The sequence below is a fragment of the Podarcis liolepis genome, assembly GCF_965112155.1.
Source record: "Podarcis liolepis genome assembly, chromosome: 1".
Lineage (NCBI taxonomy): Eukaryota > Metazoa > Chordata > Lepidosauria > Squamata > Lacertidae > Podarcis > Podarcis liolepis.
This window is the reverse complement of record NC_139554.1, coordinates 59371330-59391627: the sequence shown is the minus strand read 5'-3', so window position 1 is coordinate 59391627 and position 20298 is coordinate 59371330. Positions and strand designations below refer to the sequence as shown.

Here is a 20298-nt window from a genome sequence, read left to right as displayed (position 1 = left end):
AAATAAATTCAAAAACTAAAGTTGATTGAAAACTCATGTATTAGTACTGTTAATGGGACATGCATAGCCTTGCACTTCAAATTTTCCTGAATAAATGTTACCTCAGTATTTCTACACTGTATTCTCTTGCCAAAAAGGCAGTTTCTGCAGTGTACAAATTTAAAATGAAAGCTCATGTAAAACAAGCCATAGGAGCTTTTGGAGACCATGGGCACATTTGCAAATCAGGTGAATTGTTGTGGGTGCCACACCATATCCTCTTCTTCTGGCTAGATTCTGCAGGAAGAGGGGACCCTGAGGGTAATAGTGAAGGCCTCTGTGGTTGTCATGTTGGCAACTCTCATTTAATTCCATTAGCCTTAAAACACCGGTTATGTTAGCATAGCCCTTAACCATAGCTGTTGCTCATCCGGATTCACTTTCAGACCAGGGTTTGAAGCAAGTTTAAATTACCTGATTTAAACTAAAACCTTGCTTAACATTAAAAGTTAACGCTGGTCTGATTGGAGAGAAGGGGCAGGAGACCCTGTGAGGAGGAATTGTGAAACCCCATAGTCCACTTGTGATACCTTTTACCTTGGTTAAGGGATCAGAAACATGCCTTTCAGAAGCGCAGTTTCCAGAGCTTAATTTCCTGACATGTTTTGTAGCTGAGAGCTACTGTGCCCAATATTACATCTTGTGACTTGGATTATAATTGGCCATCCCTGTGTAATGGTACAGTATGTTCCAACTAAAAAAATACAAATGATGTAAACACTAGTTTCATAACCTTTTTGAGAAGTGTTTTTATTAGGGTATTGTGAGTCAAATTGCATATGATAAATGCCTTTATCATGGCTTTAGATGGATAATTTTGTATGTTGGTCAATCACTGGGTGGTGGATTATTTTTTCCTATTCCAATGGCCCATCCTCACTCCTTGCTTGTCTTAGGAAAGTGTCCCATTTGGTGATGCAGTTCTGGCAACTTTAGATACCTGCATAGGAAGTGAAATCTGTGAAGAACTGTGGACACCGGCCAGGTAAGAGAGGTGAATTAAGGTTTGGAGAGGATTCCCAAAGCTGCTAAAATAAATAAAATCCAAATCAATTTTGCAGTTAACATTGAAGACCCCCTTCACCCCCCCTCTCTCTCTATGTGGAACATTCTAGAGAACAAGTCAGGTTAATCAATAAGATGGCAATATGGAGAACTTAAGCTTTCATTGTAGATATTTCTGTATCCACAAATGTCCTTAAATTGTTTATTGCTTGTTTTATACACTGAATACAGTGGTACCTCGGTTTTCAAACTTAATCCGTTCCGGAAGTCATTTCTTAAACCGAAACGGTTCTTAAACCGAGGCGCGCTTTCCCTAATGAGGCCTCCCGCCGGTGCCCTTCCACCATTCGGATTCCATTCTTAGACTGAGTTCACAAACCGGGGACACTACCTCTGGTTTTGCGGAGTTCGTAAACCGAATAGTTCGTAAACAGGGCTGTTCTTAAACCGATGTACCACTGTATTTAGTAATTGTGCGTGGGGGCAGTTGAGCTTTTCTAATTTGAGGAAATAAATGTTCATATCCAAAGTCACTGTTCATAAATACCAAACTTAAACCATAATAATAGAAAGAATGATGGTAGTAACGATAACTCTGTATGCATAAAAAGAAATCTGATACAAAGCATCAGTAAATCATTAAATCAGAGGGTATCTATGATTCATGTAGCTTGAGGTGCTCATAGACTATGGCCATGTTTTTACCAGAGCTTCAGTTTACATTTCATATTTGCACAATAGTTTTTCTTAATTACTTTATAAGGTAAGCATGGGCTTGGCATTCGTAAATTGACTTTTCTAAAGTCAATATATGGAGCTCAGTCATCCGTGAACATTTGATTCAGTGTAAAGCAGGCAAAGGCAAACTCCTGCCCTCCAGATGTTTGGGACTACAGTTCCCATCATCTCTGACCACTGTTCCTGTTAGCTAGGGATGATGGGAATTGTAGTCCCAAACATCTGGAGGGCTGGAGTTTGCCTAAATGTGGTGTAAAGCTACAAGGCATGTGGGACATTGCACACTGGCTGCAGCGCTCTAGATTGGTGGCACTATCTCATACATTGGACTTGATGAGAGGCACTCTTACCAAAGAGTGGGCAACACTCACATAGATAACGGTTTCCAAATGAAGACTTCATCCACCTTGCTGCGTACTCTACTCATTACTGCAGTAATGGTGTAAGTGGCATTTTCTGTATGGGTATATTAGTTGTACCTGAGCATCTGTTCCCTAGAAGAGCACTTTGGCGGCAGCGAAACTGCATTTTCCATGCAGTCAAACAGCAAGCTGTTGATGCGCTAAATTTTGATCCAGTAGCACAATGCAAATTTTGGATCGCACACAGCTGCAGGCTTTTCACTTAATTTGTGGTTCCTCAATTTCATAGTCCTCACATTGAAATGGGAATTGATGGAGTGGAGATCTTCACAAATTCTTCAGCGAGTCACCATGTATTGCGAAAAGCTAATACCCGAGTGGAATTGGTAAATTTTACAACAGCAAAGGTAGGTCAAATATCCCCACATTTTACCTGATTTTTCATTAAATGGTGTGTGTGACATTGATATCTAATCAATATAATTCAAGGTGGCAAATGTAGTGTTGCCCAAAAGTCTCGGTTCCCAGAGTCAGACTTCCTTGGGGCCAGCAAGGCTGCTTCATCATCTATCTTCAGATCATAATCTGTAAAGTGTAGTCATGTTGAATTATCCTTTATAACCTGGGACTAGATTTTAGTGCTTGTGAAAAGAAAGAAATCCCTGGCCATGGTAGTTACCTTTAAGCCAGCGATGGCCAAACTTGGCCCTCCAGCTGTTTTGGGACTACAACTCCCATCATCCCTAGCTAACAGGACCAGTTATCAGGGATGATGGGAATTGTAGTCCCAAAACAGCTGGAGGGTCAAGTTTGGCCATCACTGCTTTAAGCAGATGATCAGTTTTTGGAACCCTGACAAGGAAACACAGGATAAATTTCCACAAAAAAAACTGATTAATATTTTCCTTCAGTGTGAATTCTCTTGTAAACTGAGATACTCTGCAGTGGCCAGAAGTTATTTTTTTGATTGCATCAATTTGGCAAAGTTTCCCTCTTGATCATGGAAATGAGCTACTTCTTTGAAAAGTATCTGTATTTGATGTCTGGCTCCCACAACCTCCCCGACTTCTTTACATAATTCTGTAACCAGGAGCAGATTGTGTGGGGAGAAGTAAGTGGCTGAGTTGTGTGGGTGAAAGCAAAATACTAGGCCTTTTCGCTTTCATGTTTGCAGAGCTGGTATTGTGAAAGAACTTCCCACTGCTTGTTAACTTGGGTTGGCACGGGCGGCCCCAGTTGTTTGTAAGGACTTGTTGAGAACTGCCTTGTCTTTACACTGATGTTATTAGTGTACTAATATTAGTGTACAATATTAAATGTATTGGAGCTAGACTACTAGACTAGGCAGGACTACCCTTAAAGACAGTCTGGAGGTGCTAGTGTAGAATGCAGCCACCAGAGTACTGACAGGCACTTCTGTGCAATTTCATAGAACATCTACTTTGTGCAATATGCGCTGGCTGCCTCTGTGTTACCAGGCCCAGTTCAGGGTGATAACTCTTAATGCATAGAGCTCTGAATGACTCAAGGCCTAGGTATCTGACAGAGCACTTCTCCCCATATCAGCCACCCCAAGCTCCGAGATATGGGACAGGGACTCCTGCTTGTGGTCTCACCAGTACATTTAGCTTGCTGTGCAGGGACCTTAGAGTAGGTCATTTTTTGTAGTGGTGCGCCAGCTGCAGAGCTCCCTGCCCTGGAGGCATAGGTGGCCACAACACTGATAGAGATTGCATCACTTCGTGAAGACTTGCTTGTTTTTTCTAGCTTCTGGAGCTGTGGTTAGATTGTTTTGAGCACGCCTTGAGTCTGCGTGGTATTATACCACTGGTGTGTGTGGGGGGCTTTGTTATTGAGCAGGCATAGGCAAACTCTGGCCCTCCAGATGTTTGGGACTACAATTCCCATCATCCCTAGCTAACTGGACCAGTGGTCAGGGATGATGGGAATTGTAGTCCCAAACATCTGGAGGGCCGGAGTTTGCCTATGCCTGTTGTTGATGCTTTAATGTTGATGTTTTAATTGTGTTCTGTGAATTTTTAATAATATGGCTTTGTTTGCTGTATAGAAATTACTTTGAGGGCACTTGTTGATGAAGCATTCTGTTGATGGACAAAAATGTGGCTTCCCGATAAGTTACTCACAGCAGCTCTCTAAAAGTAGAATGGAAAGCATTTTTTTTTTTTGCTATGTTATTTAAAAGGTTAATGTTATTGTGGCAGTTACAGTAGTGACATATAGGCTGAATTGTCTTTTTAATAATATGTGTGTTCATGCTTTTTTAGAATGGTGGGATATATGTCATGGCTAACCAGAAAGGCTGTGATGGTGATCGTCTGTATTATGACGGCTGTGCTATGATCTCTATGAATGGAGACACTGTTGCTCAAGGACTTCAGTTTTCTCTGGATGATGTGGTAATGCATTTATTTATTCATTAAATTTTAATATACTAATGTATCATAAAAATATCTCACAGTGGTTTACATCAGTATAAAACAAAACAAAACAAAACAGTAAAATAATAAAGAAACAAGTTAATAACAAACATCAGTTGTGGAAGATGTACTGTACTCTTAATTGCCTGCATAGGCCTGGTGGGCTACAAAAGTTTTCAGTAGGTGTTTAAATGCTGGCACAGAAGAAGGTGCTCACTTCTAGGAATTGTGCTTGAGAGTGCTGCAAAATATTCTTAAAAGGACACTCCTGTGTGTTAGTGTGAGTGGATAATGGGAGCTTTATTTACTACATTCAAAGTAAAAGTATGTTAGAAATTCTTAGTATAAATGAGAAAACACATCAAAAATGGTTCTGTAAACTCAGTACCTTATTACAGGTTGATATTGCTGTCGTTTTTTAGGAAGTGTTGACTGCCACACTGGACTTGGAAGATGTCAGAAGTTACAGGGCGGAAATATCCTCTCGAAACTTAGCAGTAAGAATTTCTTATATGTGATTCCCCTCCCCACTAGGTGTTCGTTAGCTTAGAAACTACAGCCAATGTGAGCTAAAACTGAAGCATCCAGACAGATACTGTATTCCAGAACATAAGAAAACAGCCTGCTTTTCTACAGGTAAAATGCCTCTCGTTTTCTGAACCTTCTCTTTTTCTGTTTTAATTGAGCAGGGAAGCAGAGTGACTCCTTACCATAGAATAAAAGTAAATTTTGCCCTGTCATGTTTTGATGACGTATGTACACTTGTGAGCGAGCCAATCCAGTGGAGGTATCATAGTCCTGAGGAAGAGATCAGGTAGGCAAAATTAGGAAGAAGCCTGTCTCCTTGTATAACATCTCCCTATCTGATGCAAACAGAGCAGAGTTGGACCGCACCACTCCACTTTCCCCCTCCATGATCAGTCCCAAAAGCCTTAGTTTGTACCTCTGGGCTCCCCAACCCCCTTTACTAGATCAGCCATGTGTCTTTAGAGCAGGGAAAGAAATCATTAATTATCCTTATTGGAGATTTAAAAATGAGATATTGAACTTCTGAACAAAGTGTTCTACAAAGTGTGCTCATTTTCAAGGCTGATATTTCTGCAAGCTTCCCTCCAAGTCTGATAGCTTAGTAAACAGATTTGGAGCAGTTTGGAACTTAATAAGAAGCAACATTTCCATTCTCCATAACTGAACACTGTTGAGCCTCAGCCTTCTGCTAAGCGGACATTGATTCTCTGTAGTGAAATGTGATGAACAATGACAGAATGCTTCTTACAGACTTTTTTCCAACCTTCATTTTTGTACAGTCTACCTTCTAATTTCATTTTTCTATGATTATTTTTAATGCCTTAAGTATTCTTATGGATAGTGAAAATTATGTACTACAATATAGCCTTCCCTCACCCTTTCCCATTGTGTTCAGAAGTTCTAAAAATTAAAATCAACAGGCACACCAATACTAGACACATTTAAATGGAATTTATTTCAGAGGAATTGACTTCCTGAAATAAAATACAGATAGAAGCCACATGTGAAGTATCCGTTGCTTGGACATTTCAGACCCTTGCTACCAGGAGCTTCTCTTCATTTGTGCTAATTCTAAGCAAACATATGTAGGACTGTGATCTAAACCTAGTTCTGAAGAGCACATGTCTGATGTAACAGTGTAAGGTCGTTCTGTAGGATAGATTAAGGATTTGGTTGAATAATTGGGAATATAGCGGGTATACCTGAAGGAGCATCTCCACCCCCATCATTAAACCCGAACACTGAAGTCCTCCTCTGAGGGTCTTCTGGCAGTTCCCTCACTGTGAGAAGTGAGGTTACAGGGAACCAGGCAGAGGGCCTTCTTGGTAGTGGCGCCCGCCCTGTGGAACACCCTTCCTTCAGATGTTAAGGAAATGAACAACTATCTGACTTTTAGAAGACATCTGAAGGCATCCCTATATCAGGATATTTTTAATGTCTGATGTTTTACAATTTTTAATATATGCTGTAAGCTGCCCAGAGTGGCTGGGAAAACCCAGCTAGTTGGGTGGGGTATTTATTTATTTATTCTTAATTATCATATCAGTCTAAAACTTGGAAGCCCAGGTTCAAATCCCTACTCAACTATGGAGATCAGTAGGTGACCTCAGCCCAGCATAATCTACCCTGCGAGGACAAAATTGTTTATTTGTGTACACACATGTGTGTAAGAGAACCATGTATGTTTCCCTGAGCTCCTTTGGTAGGATACAAATAAAATAAAAATAAAAATAAAATAAGCATCTTGCAGGCCTCTTTTTCCATGATTTTAGCACTAGGGTATGGATAGGATGCAATCATTTCTCAGTTCTGAAAAAGGAACAGTTCCCCCAGCCCATCTCACTAACTGTTGGTATATCTGTTGAAAGAGCAAAGCTGTGGTTTATATCTAAATGTGCCCTTCATAACTGAAATGAAATGCCTGGATCCATTTCAGTCTGAGTTCATGTCCCTGTCACGATACTGAAACTGCCTTGGTCACCCAGGTTGAAGACATTTGTTGATGGAGTGTGACCGTGCTCATTCTCCTAGTCCTCTTCATGGTTCTCGATACCATTGACCAGTTTACCGCATTTTTCGCTCCATAGGGCGCACCAGACCATAAGGCGCATCTAGGTTTTAGAGGGGGAAATCAAGAAAAAAATCTTACTCCCCGCCCCCCCAGCCCCAAAGAACAAAGAAGCCAAGACAGCGATTGGGATCCATCCTGCTGGCTGTCTTGGCTTCCTCTTTAGCCGCGCACAACCTCTCCAGCCAGGAGAGGCTGCGTGCGGCTAAAGTAGCCATAGCCGCGTGCGGCCTCTCCCTGCCGGAGGGGCTGCGCGTGGCTATCTCTGAAGCCTTCGGAGCGCAGCGCGAGTTCCTGCTGCGTTCTGGAGGCTTCGGGTTCCTTTTGCTGAAGCCAGGAGAGTCTTGCTCTACCGGCTTCAGCAAAAGGAACCTGAAGCCTCCGTAACGCAGCGGGAACTTGCGCTGCGCTCCGAAGGCCTTCAGGCGGCTATCCCTGAAGCCTGGAGAGCAAGAGGGGTCGGTGCACACCGACGCCTCTTGCTCTCCAGGCTTCAGCGAAAGCAACGCAAAGCCTCCGGAGCGCGGAGGGAGCGCTCCCACTGCGCTTCGGAGGCTTCGCGTTGCTATCGCTGAAGCCAAGGAAGCCTGCATTCGCTCCATAGGACGCACACACATTTCCCCTCAATTTTTGGAGGGGCAAAAGTGCATCCTATAGAGCAAAAAATACAGTAATTAACTTGCTCTGTAACCCTGTGACACCTACCTGGAAATAAGTCACATTGATTTCATTGGAGCTTATTTCTGAGTAAATATGCACAGGATTGTGCTGTCAGTTTTGTGTGTGTGTGTGTGTGTGTGTGTGTGCACACACGCAATGTAAATAGAGACCATGAAATTCATAATAAAATATAGGGGCTGCCAAGTTGCAATCCCAGGAGAAACTCCAATGATTTTGTGAGAATATGCCTTCTTTCCTCAGTCATCTTGAAACAGGTGCTCTTTTGCTTTCAGTCTTGGCCCTGCATGTTGGCTTTGGGACTATTTACGGCGCAGTAAACAGGTAAAGACTTCTACTCCCTCATTCAACTAAATTAGCCTTCCCCAATCTTATGCCCTTCAAAAAAATTGGACTACAATTCATCATCCCTGACTGTTAGCTGTGCTGACATGAACTGATCAGAGTTCAGAGTTCAAAATATCTCGGGGGCACCGGGTTGGGGAAGGCTGATTTTTTTATTTAAAGAAGTTTAATGGAGAGTCTGCATGGATTTTGAGATGAAGATACTTTTAGCTTAGAATTGCAGGTTGCCCATTCTTGTTTCTTTCTGAAATAGGTAGCAAAACTGGTATTTTTGGAGTGTTCTTTACTGTTTAAAGATGTTTTGACTTTGATCTGCTTGATTTCCTCCCATTCATAGTATTCCACAGCCCCTAATGTCTTAAAGTTAAGGAGACAGCTGGGGAAAATCAGTAAAGATAAGCTTGGTGAATTGCCTTGGAAGCAGGACACAGTTTTGCTTGCCATGAATAGGGATTTGCTGTGCTGACACACTTCTTTTATTTTTTAAAATTACCAGTATATTCATATGCAGGCAGCTTTATTCTATAATTACTCTATCTTAAAAATCAATGAAGTGCCCTTTGTCCAAAAATGCATTATAGGGCGGTGCACACTTTCTTAAAAAGCACCCAATTATAAAAAAACAAACCAACAACAAAATTTGAGGAATAAAACCACTTAACCGGACAAAAATAAAATTTTTAATGTCTGGGTAAGTAAAAATGTTTTAATCCGGTGCCGGAAAGAATACATTGTTGATGTCATGCGTATCTGCCTCAGGAGGGCATTACATAGTTGTGTTGCCACCATAGACAAAGCCACCTCTCTTGCATATACATGATGTACTTTTCCTAAAGATGGAACACAGAGAAGGACCACCTTGGACTATCATAGTGCATAGACAACTTGGTGTGGGAGGAGGTGCCTCTTCTGATACTTGGGGCCTGAGTTGGTATGGGTTTTTAAAGGAAAGCACTAGCACCTTGAATTGCCTGATAATGAATATGGAGTCTATGGGTGGTATTCAGCTAAACCATTGTGTCAGTTTCCCACCCCTACTTCAGAACCACATGTTCAGGTAATATGGCTGCTTCCAAGTAAATCAGCCAGAAACAAAACAAAAGGCCTACAGTGCTATTCTACCCATATCTACTTAGAAGTAAGTTTTAGTAGGGATAGGATCACAGCCTTACAGTATAAGAGACGTGATGCGTAAGGGGAAAGGAATGAGGAAGGCATTCCGGTACCAACTGTTTCATGCTGTTCACAAACGTATTGGATATTTTTGTTATCTTCTGTGTACATCACCTTGAGGTGGTTGCTTAGAAGGTGAATGATAAATTGATTATGATGATGATAGTCATTATGTAACAATATTATTATCCGGAAGGATCACAGCAGAAATAAATTCTGAGAAGGGTAGAGTCAAATGGGAGTTGTTATCAGCCAAATGACGGAAGGGGCCTTGTTTTGTCACCTCTCCCCTTGCACTTTCCAAAATCATATGAGAAAAGGTATACATTTTAATTCTGATCTGAGAAGGGAGACTTGGGACCACAACTGGCCAGAAGTGAATAAGATTAGGGTGGATATATAGTTTGTGCAGTGGTGGGCTGAATAGTCAGATACATGGTTGCCAACACTGTTCTGTTTTCTTTCTTTCTTTCCCCACTCTGTTGCAATTCGTTAAGGGAGGATTTCTTTTGCCACTTAGTGGTGGCGTGGACAGTTCTTCTGCAGCCTGCGTTGTGTACTCCATGTGTCTTCAGGTTTGTTATGCAGTACAGAATGGAAGTAAGTGCACATGAATAGCTGTGATGACTGGAGGTTAGCTATATAGATCAGAGATGTGATCCTCTGGATGTTGTTAGACTCCAGCATTCATGAGCCCTAGCCAGCATAGCTAGTGAGGGATGATGGGAGTTGTAGTCCACCAACATCTGGAGGGCCACAGCTTCCCCATCCCTGCTGTAGATGTTTTTACAAAGAATTTGCTTTCAAACTTTCCAGGAACTCTTTCCAGTTCCGATCAGTTTGTTGAATGTGTGAAGCTGACTTAGATTGAGACAGACCACTTGTCTGTCTAGGTCACCATTGTATTGTCAACATTGACAGACAGCCAATCTTCAGGGTCTTGGGAAAAGAGAGGACTTTCTCAGAGGATGCTGAGAATCCTCTGCATGCGAATCATGTGCTTTGCTATGGAGCTGCAACCTTTCTGAGCAGCTGGCCCAGAACCTGTGCATGTTACAGAGGATCATGTGGCTTCTCTTAGGTCGCACACACAGCTCATTTAGAGCATATGGCAAGCACTGAGAGTGTACTCTTAATATTCCCCTGAAGTTGTATGTTGCAGAGGAAGTTCAGTAGTCTGAGCATGTTGTCTTTCAGAGAAGGTAGTCCCGCGTTAGTGGTCTTCTTACTGAGATGCTCCTGAGGAGCTTTCAAGAAACCTAAGCAAAACAGTTTTGAAAATATCTTTCAAAGTATATCTTGCACTTAGAGTCTATGCTTTAGATAAAGGTGGGATCTGTTTTACAGAGCGGGAACTAGATTACAAGACTCTGGAACAAGAGGGAGTCAATACTTTTAATTTGGCCTAGCCCCCTTTGTAGTGTTCAAAATAATGGAAACAATTCTTTTTGATCTTTTGAGTCACACAGTGTGTTAGGCTGTAATCAGCACAGCTTAGAATCATACGCCCAAATTGCTTAAGACTGCAATCTTAAAACATACTCAACTAAGGAAGTAGGTCTTGTTGAACACAGTGGAATTTATGTCCAACTAAACATGCATAGAATTGTGTTGTTGGTGTGTTAGAACCAAAAGCAAATTGAGCTGCTTTATTGAACCAAGGCTGTTTACCAGATTTTTCTCAGGTTTAATTTCTTTATTTTATTCATAGATTTTCAGTTATACGCTCTTATAATTTTACATTCTTGTTCAATAATTCTTTTGGACTTTCCACCCAGCATACCATGACAGTTCTTTGTACATCTTAATTAGCTGCATATACAGTAATACCTCCACCTGATTTTCAGCCTTGTCACCCTCAGGTTTAATTTCATATCACTTACATTGTTTGGAACAAATGTAATCACATTTAAGAAGTTCTATTCTGCTACCAAGGAGTGGTAAAGAGTCCAAACTTTTCCCAAAAAGGGAGAAATGCTTACTTCAAATAACTTTCCCCAAAGTATGCATTTTCATCTTTAAATTAAATATTTGCCCTTCAGTTTAAAGTAAGCTTACCAGCATCAATAAACTGTATTCAGAATACTTACCAACACAGAATTATGTTACTTTATGAAATTATGCAGCTGCTATTAGTTCTGATACACTCAGTTCATCTCTCATTTCCCGCCTCCCTCCTTTCTTACTGTTTTCAGATCAGAGTGTGCTGGATGATGTGCGCAAAATAGTAAATGATGAGGCCTACACACCAAAGGAGCCTCAGGAACTTTGTGGACGTGTCTTAACAACTTGCTACATGGCTAGTGAAAACTCCTCTCAGGAAACATGCAATAGAGCCAAATGTTTGGCTGAAGAGATAGGCAGGTATATGAATGATAAATGCTTGATAAACTGTAGGTTGTGATTAAAAACCTTGATACAGATCTATCAGTACCATTAGACAGGGGCACTATGTTCAGATACGCATCTGCATTAGCTACTAGCCATGTTGCGTATGCAACAGTTGCTGGAAACCACTGGAGGGAACAGCCAACCCTTGTATGGGTATGGGATTTTCTCCACGTGGAGATAGTTGCCCCTACGTTAGCTGTCTGCAGGCATCAGTCAAGATGCATTTGTTTCTTCAGATCTCTGCAAATCGTTGATGTAAAGTCAAAGATGTTGCTAGATTATTTCTGGCTTTTATTTTCATCTTCTGGCTTTTATTTTTTTGTATTGTTGGTTTTTCAGTATTTTATTTTATTTTGTTAGTGTATTTTAGAAATTCAAGTCACTTTGAGGTTCGTTACTAGACTGCCTCAAATACTTAGTAAGTGTAAATAGTAAGAACATTGTTTGCCAGGCTTTTCGTGATTCTTAGGGGCCTCTGCAGATTAGATGAGGAGACAGGAAGCTTTCCTTCTATGAACTTCCTTAGGTTAACTTATATTTGGCTCCAAGCCTTTAATCCTTGTTAGACAGTAAAGTATGTTAAAGCAAACTTATGAATTTTATATTGATGAGGTAGAGAATGCTTTTCTTTGGTGGTAAGTATTTGTTTCTTCTCTCAGTTATCATATAAACATAAACATAGATGGAGCTGTAAAGGCTGTTTGGAGCATTTTCAATGCCGTAACAGGACGATTGCCCCAGTATAAAGTACATGGAGGAAGTGCCACAGAAAATATGGCCCTACAAAATGTGCAGGTAATTTTATCTATATTTATTTTTTCCTACTGATTTACTGGGGACTTGGTGATTCTTCTGACTATGGTAGACTTAGCTGTTGAAGTCAGATTTCTCTCGCTTTAGACCGACACCATATAATTTCTCCTTCTTGCAGTTTTAGTTCTCTTTCTTCGCTAGCAACATCTATTGCCTACTGTCCTTAGGAAGAGGAGTTGGCTCTTTTGCACTTCTTACAATACAGAGTAATTTACTAAACCTTCCAATAACTGACCTTGCTCCCACTTACTTTGTTATGTCAGGAACCTCAGGCATGGGAGCTGAATATGGCCTTTCAGGCCTCTCTGTCTGTCCCTTGAGACTCTCCCCAGGCCACACATCCTCCTTAGGCATGTCCTTGTGAGTTTTTGCCTGGCTGGAATGTGTCCTTGAACTCTGATAGTGCCTCTTGCTTGCTTAGATAGAAAGGGGTGCATGAATTTCTGCGTAAGCACCAGCCTACTGATATTCATTGCTCCACCCACTTTGGCCTCTGCCCACCACGGGCATGGGCCCCCAGAAGGAAATGTGGCCCGCAGGCTTTATGTAATTCATACTGTTCTTAATATCCTCTTGCTGAGACTGATCGACCTGCCACTTGAGAATTCCTTCTTCCTTAAAACCTGGTTTTCTATATTTGACTTCTAGGCCAGGATAAGAATGGTACTTGCCTACCTGTTTGCACAGCTGTGCCTATGGAGTCGCGGAATGCCAGGTGGACTGCTAGTGCTTGGAACATCTAATGTGGATGAAAGGTATGCATCTTAGGGGTTAGGAATGAAACTCTCTAAATAACTTCAGTAGATATCTAAAATGCTGGTAGAGACAAAAATATCATTGATGGGTTTGGGTTTTGTTACAAAACAGAGTGCTAATCTAAAAAACAAAACAACAACAACAACTTGTCCAGTTTTCTTCTGTATTCCAGTTTGGTGCCTCAGCAATCATTTAGTTTACCTGCTCAGCATTTTGGTTTTCTACAATCAGCTTGTGGGTTTTGTTTCTGCTTTCTCGTTATCTTTTGTTCCACGTTTGTTAACATCGGTTAAACAGTTACTGAAAACATATACATAACCATTTAATTGGATATAGGAAGTGGATTGAGAAAGTTGTGTGTGTAGTACACACCTTTTACTTTCTCAATATGTTTGCTCAATATGTCTGATTAAAAATGGATGGCAAACTGTACTGATCAAGTAGAGTCCATTAATTCAGTTATGTAATATCTGTCAACTATTACTCACCATGATGCTGCACAACATCCAGCTGTTCAGGGCTGACCGAAAGTGGGAAGTGGGTCATTCCAGGAATACTAAGGTTTGTCATGTTTTGTCTGAAGCAACTAATAGTAGATTCTCCTTCTGTGGAAATTTCAAAGAAAGGAGTTGTTCAGACAGTCATGGTCATGAATTTCAGTTGGTCTGCTCTGGATAAACATTAGTTGAACACAACCACTAAAATGTTTATACTGTTGCATGACAATGTGTAAGAATCTGGACCTTTTTCTCTCATTTCCTTTCTGGATTAAATGCAGAGTAAAAATACTTGTGTTCTGTCTGTCAGCCTCCGTGGATATTTCACAAAGTATGACTGTTCCAGTGCTGACATCAACCCTATTGGTGGAATTAGGAAGACAGACTTGATCAGCTTTATCCAGTATTGCATCGATAATTTTCACCTAACGTCGCTCAGAAGGTAAGACGTGCAGAGATGAAGCTTAGGCTTTCCTTTAAACTGGACTACACTCTTGACACCACAAACTCTCCTATGATGGTTACATGTTAGTATGATTGAAGTCTGACCCCAATTAGGACTTTTGACTAAATTTCAGTCCATTTTTGAATGCCAGCAAGAAGCAGTATTGCTTATCCTAAAGAACGATTGTATTTGACAGCTTACTTGACCAATGGGAAATAGTTTCCTGAGGCCAACTGTATTCCAAAGAAACATTGATTGACAATTTATGTATGCTTGCCATTCAGTAGAAACAAAACCGCAAAGGAGATAATAGTGGGAACTGCATGTGACAGACACCCACACTTAAAATAGGTGCTGGGTAATATGTTTTATTGGATAAATCCCTCTGTGTATTCCCACAGCAGACATTTTCATGTAACTCAGAGGACCTAAGTAAGATTGAGGCACCTTTCCAACAAAACTAGAACTTTATTTGTTTACACTTGAAGGGGGGTTATAGCTTAGTGGTTACCTTTGAAAGGCACAGCACTTTGATTCAAACCAACAGTCTTTACAGAAGATTTAAGATCTTCCTTAATTTCACACTTAAACCTGTCCTTGGAAAGTCATATCTGCCTCTTGATAATTGTTCTGGGGAAAAGGGAACACAGTGAGTCCTTGGTGTAGATAAGCTTCCCCCTTGCAAGAAGAGCTAATTCTTCAAAGGAGACCAAAAAACTAATCCGGCTGGATTCTTTTTCTTTTCCAGTGTTGTGTCTGCACCACCAACAGCAGAGTTGGAGCCCCTGAAAAAAGGAGAGGTCACTCAATTAGATGAGGTAAAGGACAGCAACTACAAAAACCCCTTGGAAGCCTGATGTGTAGCTGCTTTTTGTTTGTTTGTTTAATGTTCCTGATTACATTATGTGTTGGTTTTGTGACTCATGCAGCACAAACAAATCAATGCAAATGTGCAAACATCACATCTTTTCCTTCAATTATTTCTACAGCAAACCAATAAGGCATCTCAATTATAATATCTTGTATTGGACATGATGTCAGTGGGGGAAGCCTCTGCGCAGCCGAGAAGGCTTGGTCTGACAGCTCTGAGTTAGTTTGTGAAAAAGGGAAATTCCATGCTCTGGATCAATAGAAAAGGAGTTGAAAAGAAAACTGCCAACATCACAGTGCCATCATGCAAATTTACACCACAACTCCTTCAGGAATACAATGTACAATTCTGGTCGCCTCACCTTAAAAAGGATATTGTAGGGTTGGAAAAGGTTCGGAAAAAGGCAACCAAAATGATCGAAGGGATGGAGCGACTCCCCTATGAGGGAAAGTTGCAGAATTGGGGAATTTTTAGTTTAGAGAAAAAGTGAGCAACTGGTGACATGATAAGAAAATTAGGCATGCTATGGAGAAAGTGGTTTTCTCCCTCAGAAACTCATTGACATCCAGTGAAGCCAAATGTTGGCTGGATGGGAATAATTCTTTCTGCCTTGCTAGTTTTTTTAAAATTGACAAGAGTTGCTTCTATACGTGAAGGAGCAGTCAAATTGCTTTTTATTCTGCTGTGTATAAAGAAAAGTCTCTTCTCCAAGCCTCAGAACAGATGATAACTGGGCTACGTGTACCATGGGTCTGATTTGGTTGATGGTGGCTCCTTAGGAATTCACGGTTTTTATCTTAATCTATGTGATTTCAGGAAGACATGGGGATGACGTATGCTGAACTCTCTGTATATGGCAAACTAAGGAAAATAGCCAAGTCTGGACCGTACACTATGTTTTGCAAGCTAATCACAATGTGGAAAGATATTTGTACTCCAAGAGAGGTAATGAGAACCCTTGTCCCATGTTGGGAAGTGAGATTTGGGAGTTGGAATGCTGTGGAGATGAGCGACGTGATATTTTGCAGGCAGGGTGCTAATGTTGGGCATGGTGTTCAAAGGCTGCAGCAATGAAATTGTCAGCTGCAGAAAAACCTTAATGGCAGAAGGGCTTGAGGTTGTCATTATGTTTTCTTTTGAGTGTAGAGGAGGAAGAGAATTCCATTTGGTCTGCATTTTTAAGCAAATGCAGGACCTAATTCTCACCTCCCAAACTAATACATTGATTAGAACAGTGTTTCCCAACCGGTGTTCCGCGGCACACTACTGTGCCGTGAGACATTGGCTGGTGTGCCGTGGGAGGGAGGCGGGCGAGTCGGGCGGTGAGAGGCGGCGGCGGCGAGGATCCGCGTCGAGCCGGGGGCGGCTCTGCGGTGGTGGTGCCAAGCGGCGGGGCAGCGCGTGCAAAAGGGAGGAGCGCGAGACAGCGGAGGAGGAGGAGGCCGGCATGTCCGGGCAGCAGCAGCAACAACAGCAGCAGCAACTCCCGGCGACGGCTCCTCAAGCCCCGCCGCCGCCCCCTCCTCCGCCCGCTATCGCCGCCACCACCACAACAGCCGCCGCCGCCTCAGTTGCCACCGTCCCTCAGTCCCTCGCTCTGCTGCCTCCTCCCACCCCCCAAGCTTGGAGGTTCCCCGGCAAGGGGGAGGGGAAAAACTTTCACTTTCGTGCGTCCCTCCCGGCGTGACGCTGCGCGCTGACGTCACGGGGCGGGGCTTTAATGGTGGTGTGCCGCGAGATTTTTTTTCAGTAAACAGGTGTGCCGTTGCCCAAAAAAGTTTGGGAAACACTGGATTAGAATATAATTATCTTTCAGATGTTGTATTTCTCCAAATTGTTCTAAGATCAAACATACCACAATTCATTTAAAAATGCATATTTTATGATGAAATGTATTTTAAAATGTGTATGTTAAGATAAAATACATATTTAAAGTTGCATTTTATTGCATATTTAAATACATTCTTTGTAAAAACATATTTTTAAAATAGCAGATTATGGAAACAGAATAGAACTGATTTATAAATATATATGTGAAATTGACGCAGGCTGGAAATGGACTGATGTGTCCATTCCTATTGAGGACTATATATATTCAGAAGAAAGGAGGTTGATGAGTATTTGGAAGAAGACAATTTTATCAATTAATTGGCCCAAGATTGATGCATTATGGGAATTTGGGAGTAAGTTGGACACTTTCTCTATTTCTGTGTGTGCCAGACAGAATTTGGCCACCATTTTGGACAGAGTCCATTTTTTATGCACATGTCATTGGCAGGCCCTTCAGCACAGATACTGAGGCTCAAGAACTTTATAGACTGTTAAAATTTTACCAATAATACCTAAGGTGAAATATCAATTCAACCCTGAGAGATGCAGTGGCATAATTCAGACATCTTGCCAAGTCAGGATTGAGGAAGCTTGGTATCAGTATGTTCTGATACATATTCTGATGTGTATTCTCATTCTCGTGCTGCATCTAGTATGCTATACTAAAAAGACCCGTCTTTTAAGAGCCCTTTTCTCATCTGGGATTCTGATTGCGGTTGTGAAGCACCTTCAGGTTGTTTTATTCTGAAATTTTGTGTGTTGTACACCAGGTGGCGTCCAAGGTTAAGCATTTCTTCCGAATGTATTCTATCAATCGACACAAAATGACAATTCTCACCCCATCCTACCATGCTGCAGACTATAGTCCTGATGACAACCGTTTTGATCTGAGGCCCTTTCTTTATAATACCGCCTGGTCCTGGCAATTCAGGTGCATAGATGAACAGGTAAGTGGGAGCCTGTTCTTTATTTAACATCAGAGCCCAAGTGCAGGGAACATTTGACCCTCCAGATGTTGCTGAACTGCAACTTTGATCGCCCCCTAGGCCTAGTCCATAGCTAAGGAAGATGGGAGTTGTAGCTCAACAACATCTGGAGGGCAAAAGGCTTTCCATAGTTGTTGACATCATGGTGATGCATAATATACTCAGTACAATGGTACCTTGGGTTAAATACGCTTCAGGTTACAGACTCCGCTAACCCAGAAATAGTACCTCAGGTTAAGAACTTTGCTTCAGGATGAGAACAGAAATCGTGCTCCAGTGGCGTGGCAGCAGCAGGAGGCCCCATTAGCTAAAGTGGTGCTTCAGGTTAAGAACAGTTTCAGGTTAAGAACGGACCTCCGGAACGAATTAAGTACTTAACCCGAGGTACCACTTTATATGTATAATGGAAGTGTGGTTAGTAATGTACATCTCCAGTAGAGAGAAAGCAATGTCCATTACAAGGAGCTAAAATATTCTATAGAAATGGATGTCAAAATATTGAAGTAGTTAAGTGTTATGGAGACCCTTATAAGCAAGCAGAAGTTCATTTAATGTACGAGCTATTCTTTTGCGCATCTATAGGCACCCTTTCTCTTGAGGTTGGTCAGTATGGCAGACGTTACCATAAAATTTCATAGCCAAGCAGGGATTGGAATCTGGGTTTCTTGGGTCCATGGACAACAGTTTAGCCAAGAGGTGGAAAACCTGTGGCCCTCTAGCTCCCATCAGCCCCAGACAGCATGGCCAGGGATTAATAAAAAGGGGGGGTCTGTAGTCCAGATTCCTCACTGTTCAAGCCTACGCTAGTACAGTGGTGCCTCGCAAGGCAAAATTAATCCGTTCCGCGAGTCTCTTCGTCTAGCGTTTTTTTCATCTTGCAAAGCAACCCTATTAGCGGCTTAGCGGATTAGCGCTATTAGCGGTTTAGCGACTATTAAAGGCTTAGCGACTATTAAAGGCTTAGCGGCTATTAAAGGCTTAGCGGATTAGCGGCTAAAAGGCTATTAGCGGCTTAGCGGCTTAGAAAAAGGGGGGGAAAGCGGGGGGAAATTGAAACACTCGCAAGACGTTTTCGTCTTGCAAAGCAAGCCCATAGGGAAAATCGTCTTGCGAAGCAGCTCAAAAACGGAAAACCCTTTCGTCTAGCGGGTTTTCCATCTTGTGAGGCATTCGTCTTGCGGGGCACCACTGTAATGGGATTTGTTTACAACTATCTAGCTCTCGGGCCAAAGGTTGATGTCTGTGGATGTCAAAACTACCTCTTTTAAGGGGTCCCAAGCGCATTTCCTAACTTGCTTTTCGTTTGTGGGGACCATTGGGTGAGGAAGCTTCTGAGCCATTGTCTATCCCCTCCAGTACAGGCAGAATGGATAGCTTTATGTAGCCTTCAATTTTGGGTACATGAGTGGGGAGAAGGCATGTATGTTGCAAAGCTTAGGCTCCCTCCTGAATTTACCTGTAATGAATGTGGTGGGCATTCATGGCCATGCTCCCTCTTTGCCTCTGTCTTTTGCAATACGATTTCTGACACCTGGATAAATGGGAGCTTACCCCAGCCAAGGCCTTGATTTTAATAATAATAATAATAATAATAATAATAATAATAATAATAATAATAATAATAATAAGCTTTTGTGGGGCTTGAACTGGCTTTCTTGCCCAAAGCAAGGTTCATTAGGTTCGTAGCTGAAGTCCTGCTTTGCTGCAGCATTCAGCCTGATCAGTGGAGTTTTAGACCTGGATATGGTTCTGTTCCAAGGCAAGGTACTGGAAGGTATGGAAAAGATCAAGCAGGCATCATAATTATGACTTGCTTGTGGTCTTCAGTCACAGCCGTAACATTATTTTAATGTATTTTCTTTTGCTGGACAGAGGAATGTTAACACCTTCACATTTTCCCTGCCAAAGATTTTTACACCTTGGTTGCCTTTAATAGTATGTTTATGCATGCAATAAAATGCTAATTCCCACCTCCCTGAAATGCCAGACATGCTGTAATAGTATCTGACTTCCTGGAAACGCAAGATAAAAGATGCCATGTGGTCCCTGCTTCTTTTCTTTCTTTCTTTTAAGCTTTGTATTGTTTTTCCATCATTTTTTCCACAACGTAGACCTGACCCAGTCTCATTGAAGTCAAAAGGGTGGGGGGGAACCTTACTAGCTTCAGTGAGAGCTCGTGTGGATGTTATTGCGGGGTCATATTTTTAAAATCTTTCTGTGCCTGTAATAATTTATGGGCATGATTAATCGGGGCTTAAGTATCTAATTACCCGGTATATTGGTGTAGTCATTAGCCTTTGCCAGATGCCTAGGCAATATTGCCAGGTCTTGCAGC

At 41.7% G+C, this 20298-nt stretch overlaps 1 protein-coding gene across 1 annotated transcript in view; it reads left to right on the top strand.

Annotated features, from left to right (window-relative positions):
- NADSYN1 (NAD synthetase 1) overlaps positions 1-20298 on the top strand; it is a 36295-nt gene that overhangs the window by 12116 nt on the left and 3881 nt on the right. Inside the window, exons 7-20 of the mRNA XM_083464090.1 lie at positions 936-1024; positions 2434-2551; positions 4430-4561; positions 5005-5079; positions 5272-5396; positions 8132-8180; positions 9872-9974; positions 11570-11738; positions 12425-12560; positions 13227-13333; positions 14142-14273; positions 15025-15094; positions 15964-16092; positions 17748-17924. Of these exons, the coding sequence (XP_083320216.1) occupies positions 936-1024; positions 2434-2551; positions 4430-4561; positions 5005-5079; positions 5272-5396; positions 8132-8180; positions 9872-9974; positions 11570-11738; positions 12425-12560; positions 13227-13333; positions 14142-14273; positions 15025-15094; positions 15964-16092; positions 17748-17924 (1611 nt within the window). The remainder of the gene's footprint in view (positions 1-935; positions 1025-2433; positions 2552-4429; positions 4562-5004; positions 5080-5271; positions 5397-8131; positions 8181-9871; positions 9975-11569; positions 11739-12424; positions 12561-13226; positions 13334-14141; positions 14274-15024; positions 15095-15963; positions 16093-17747; positions 17925-20298) is intronic.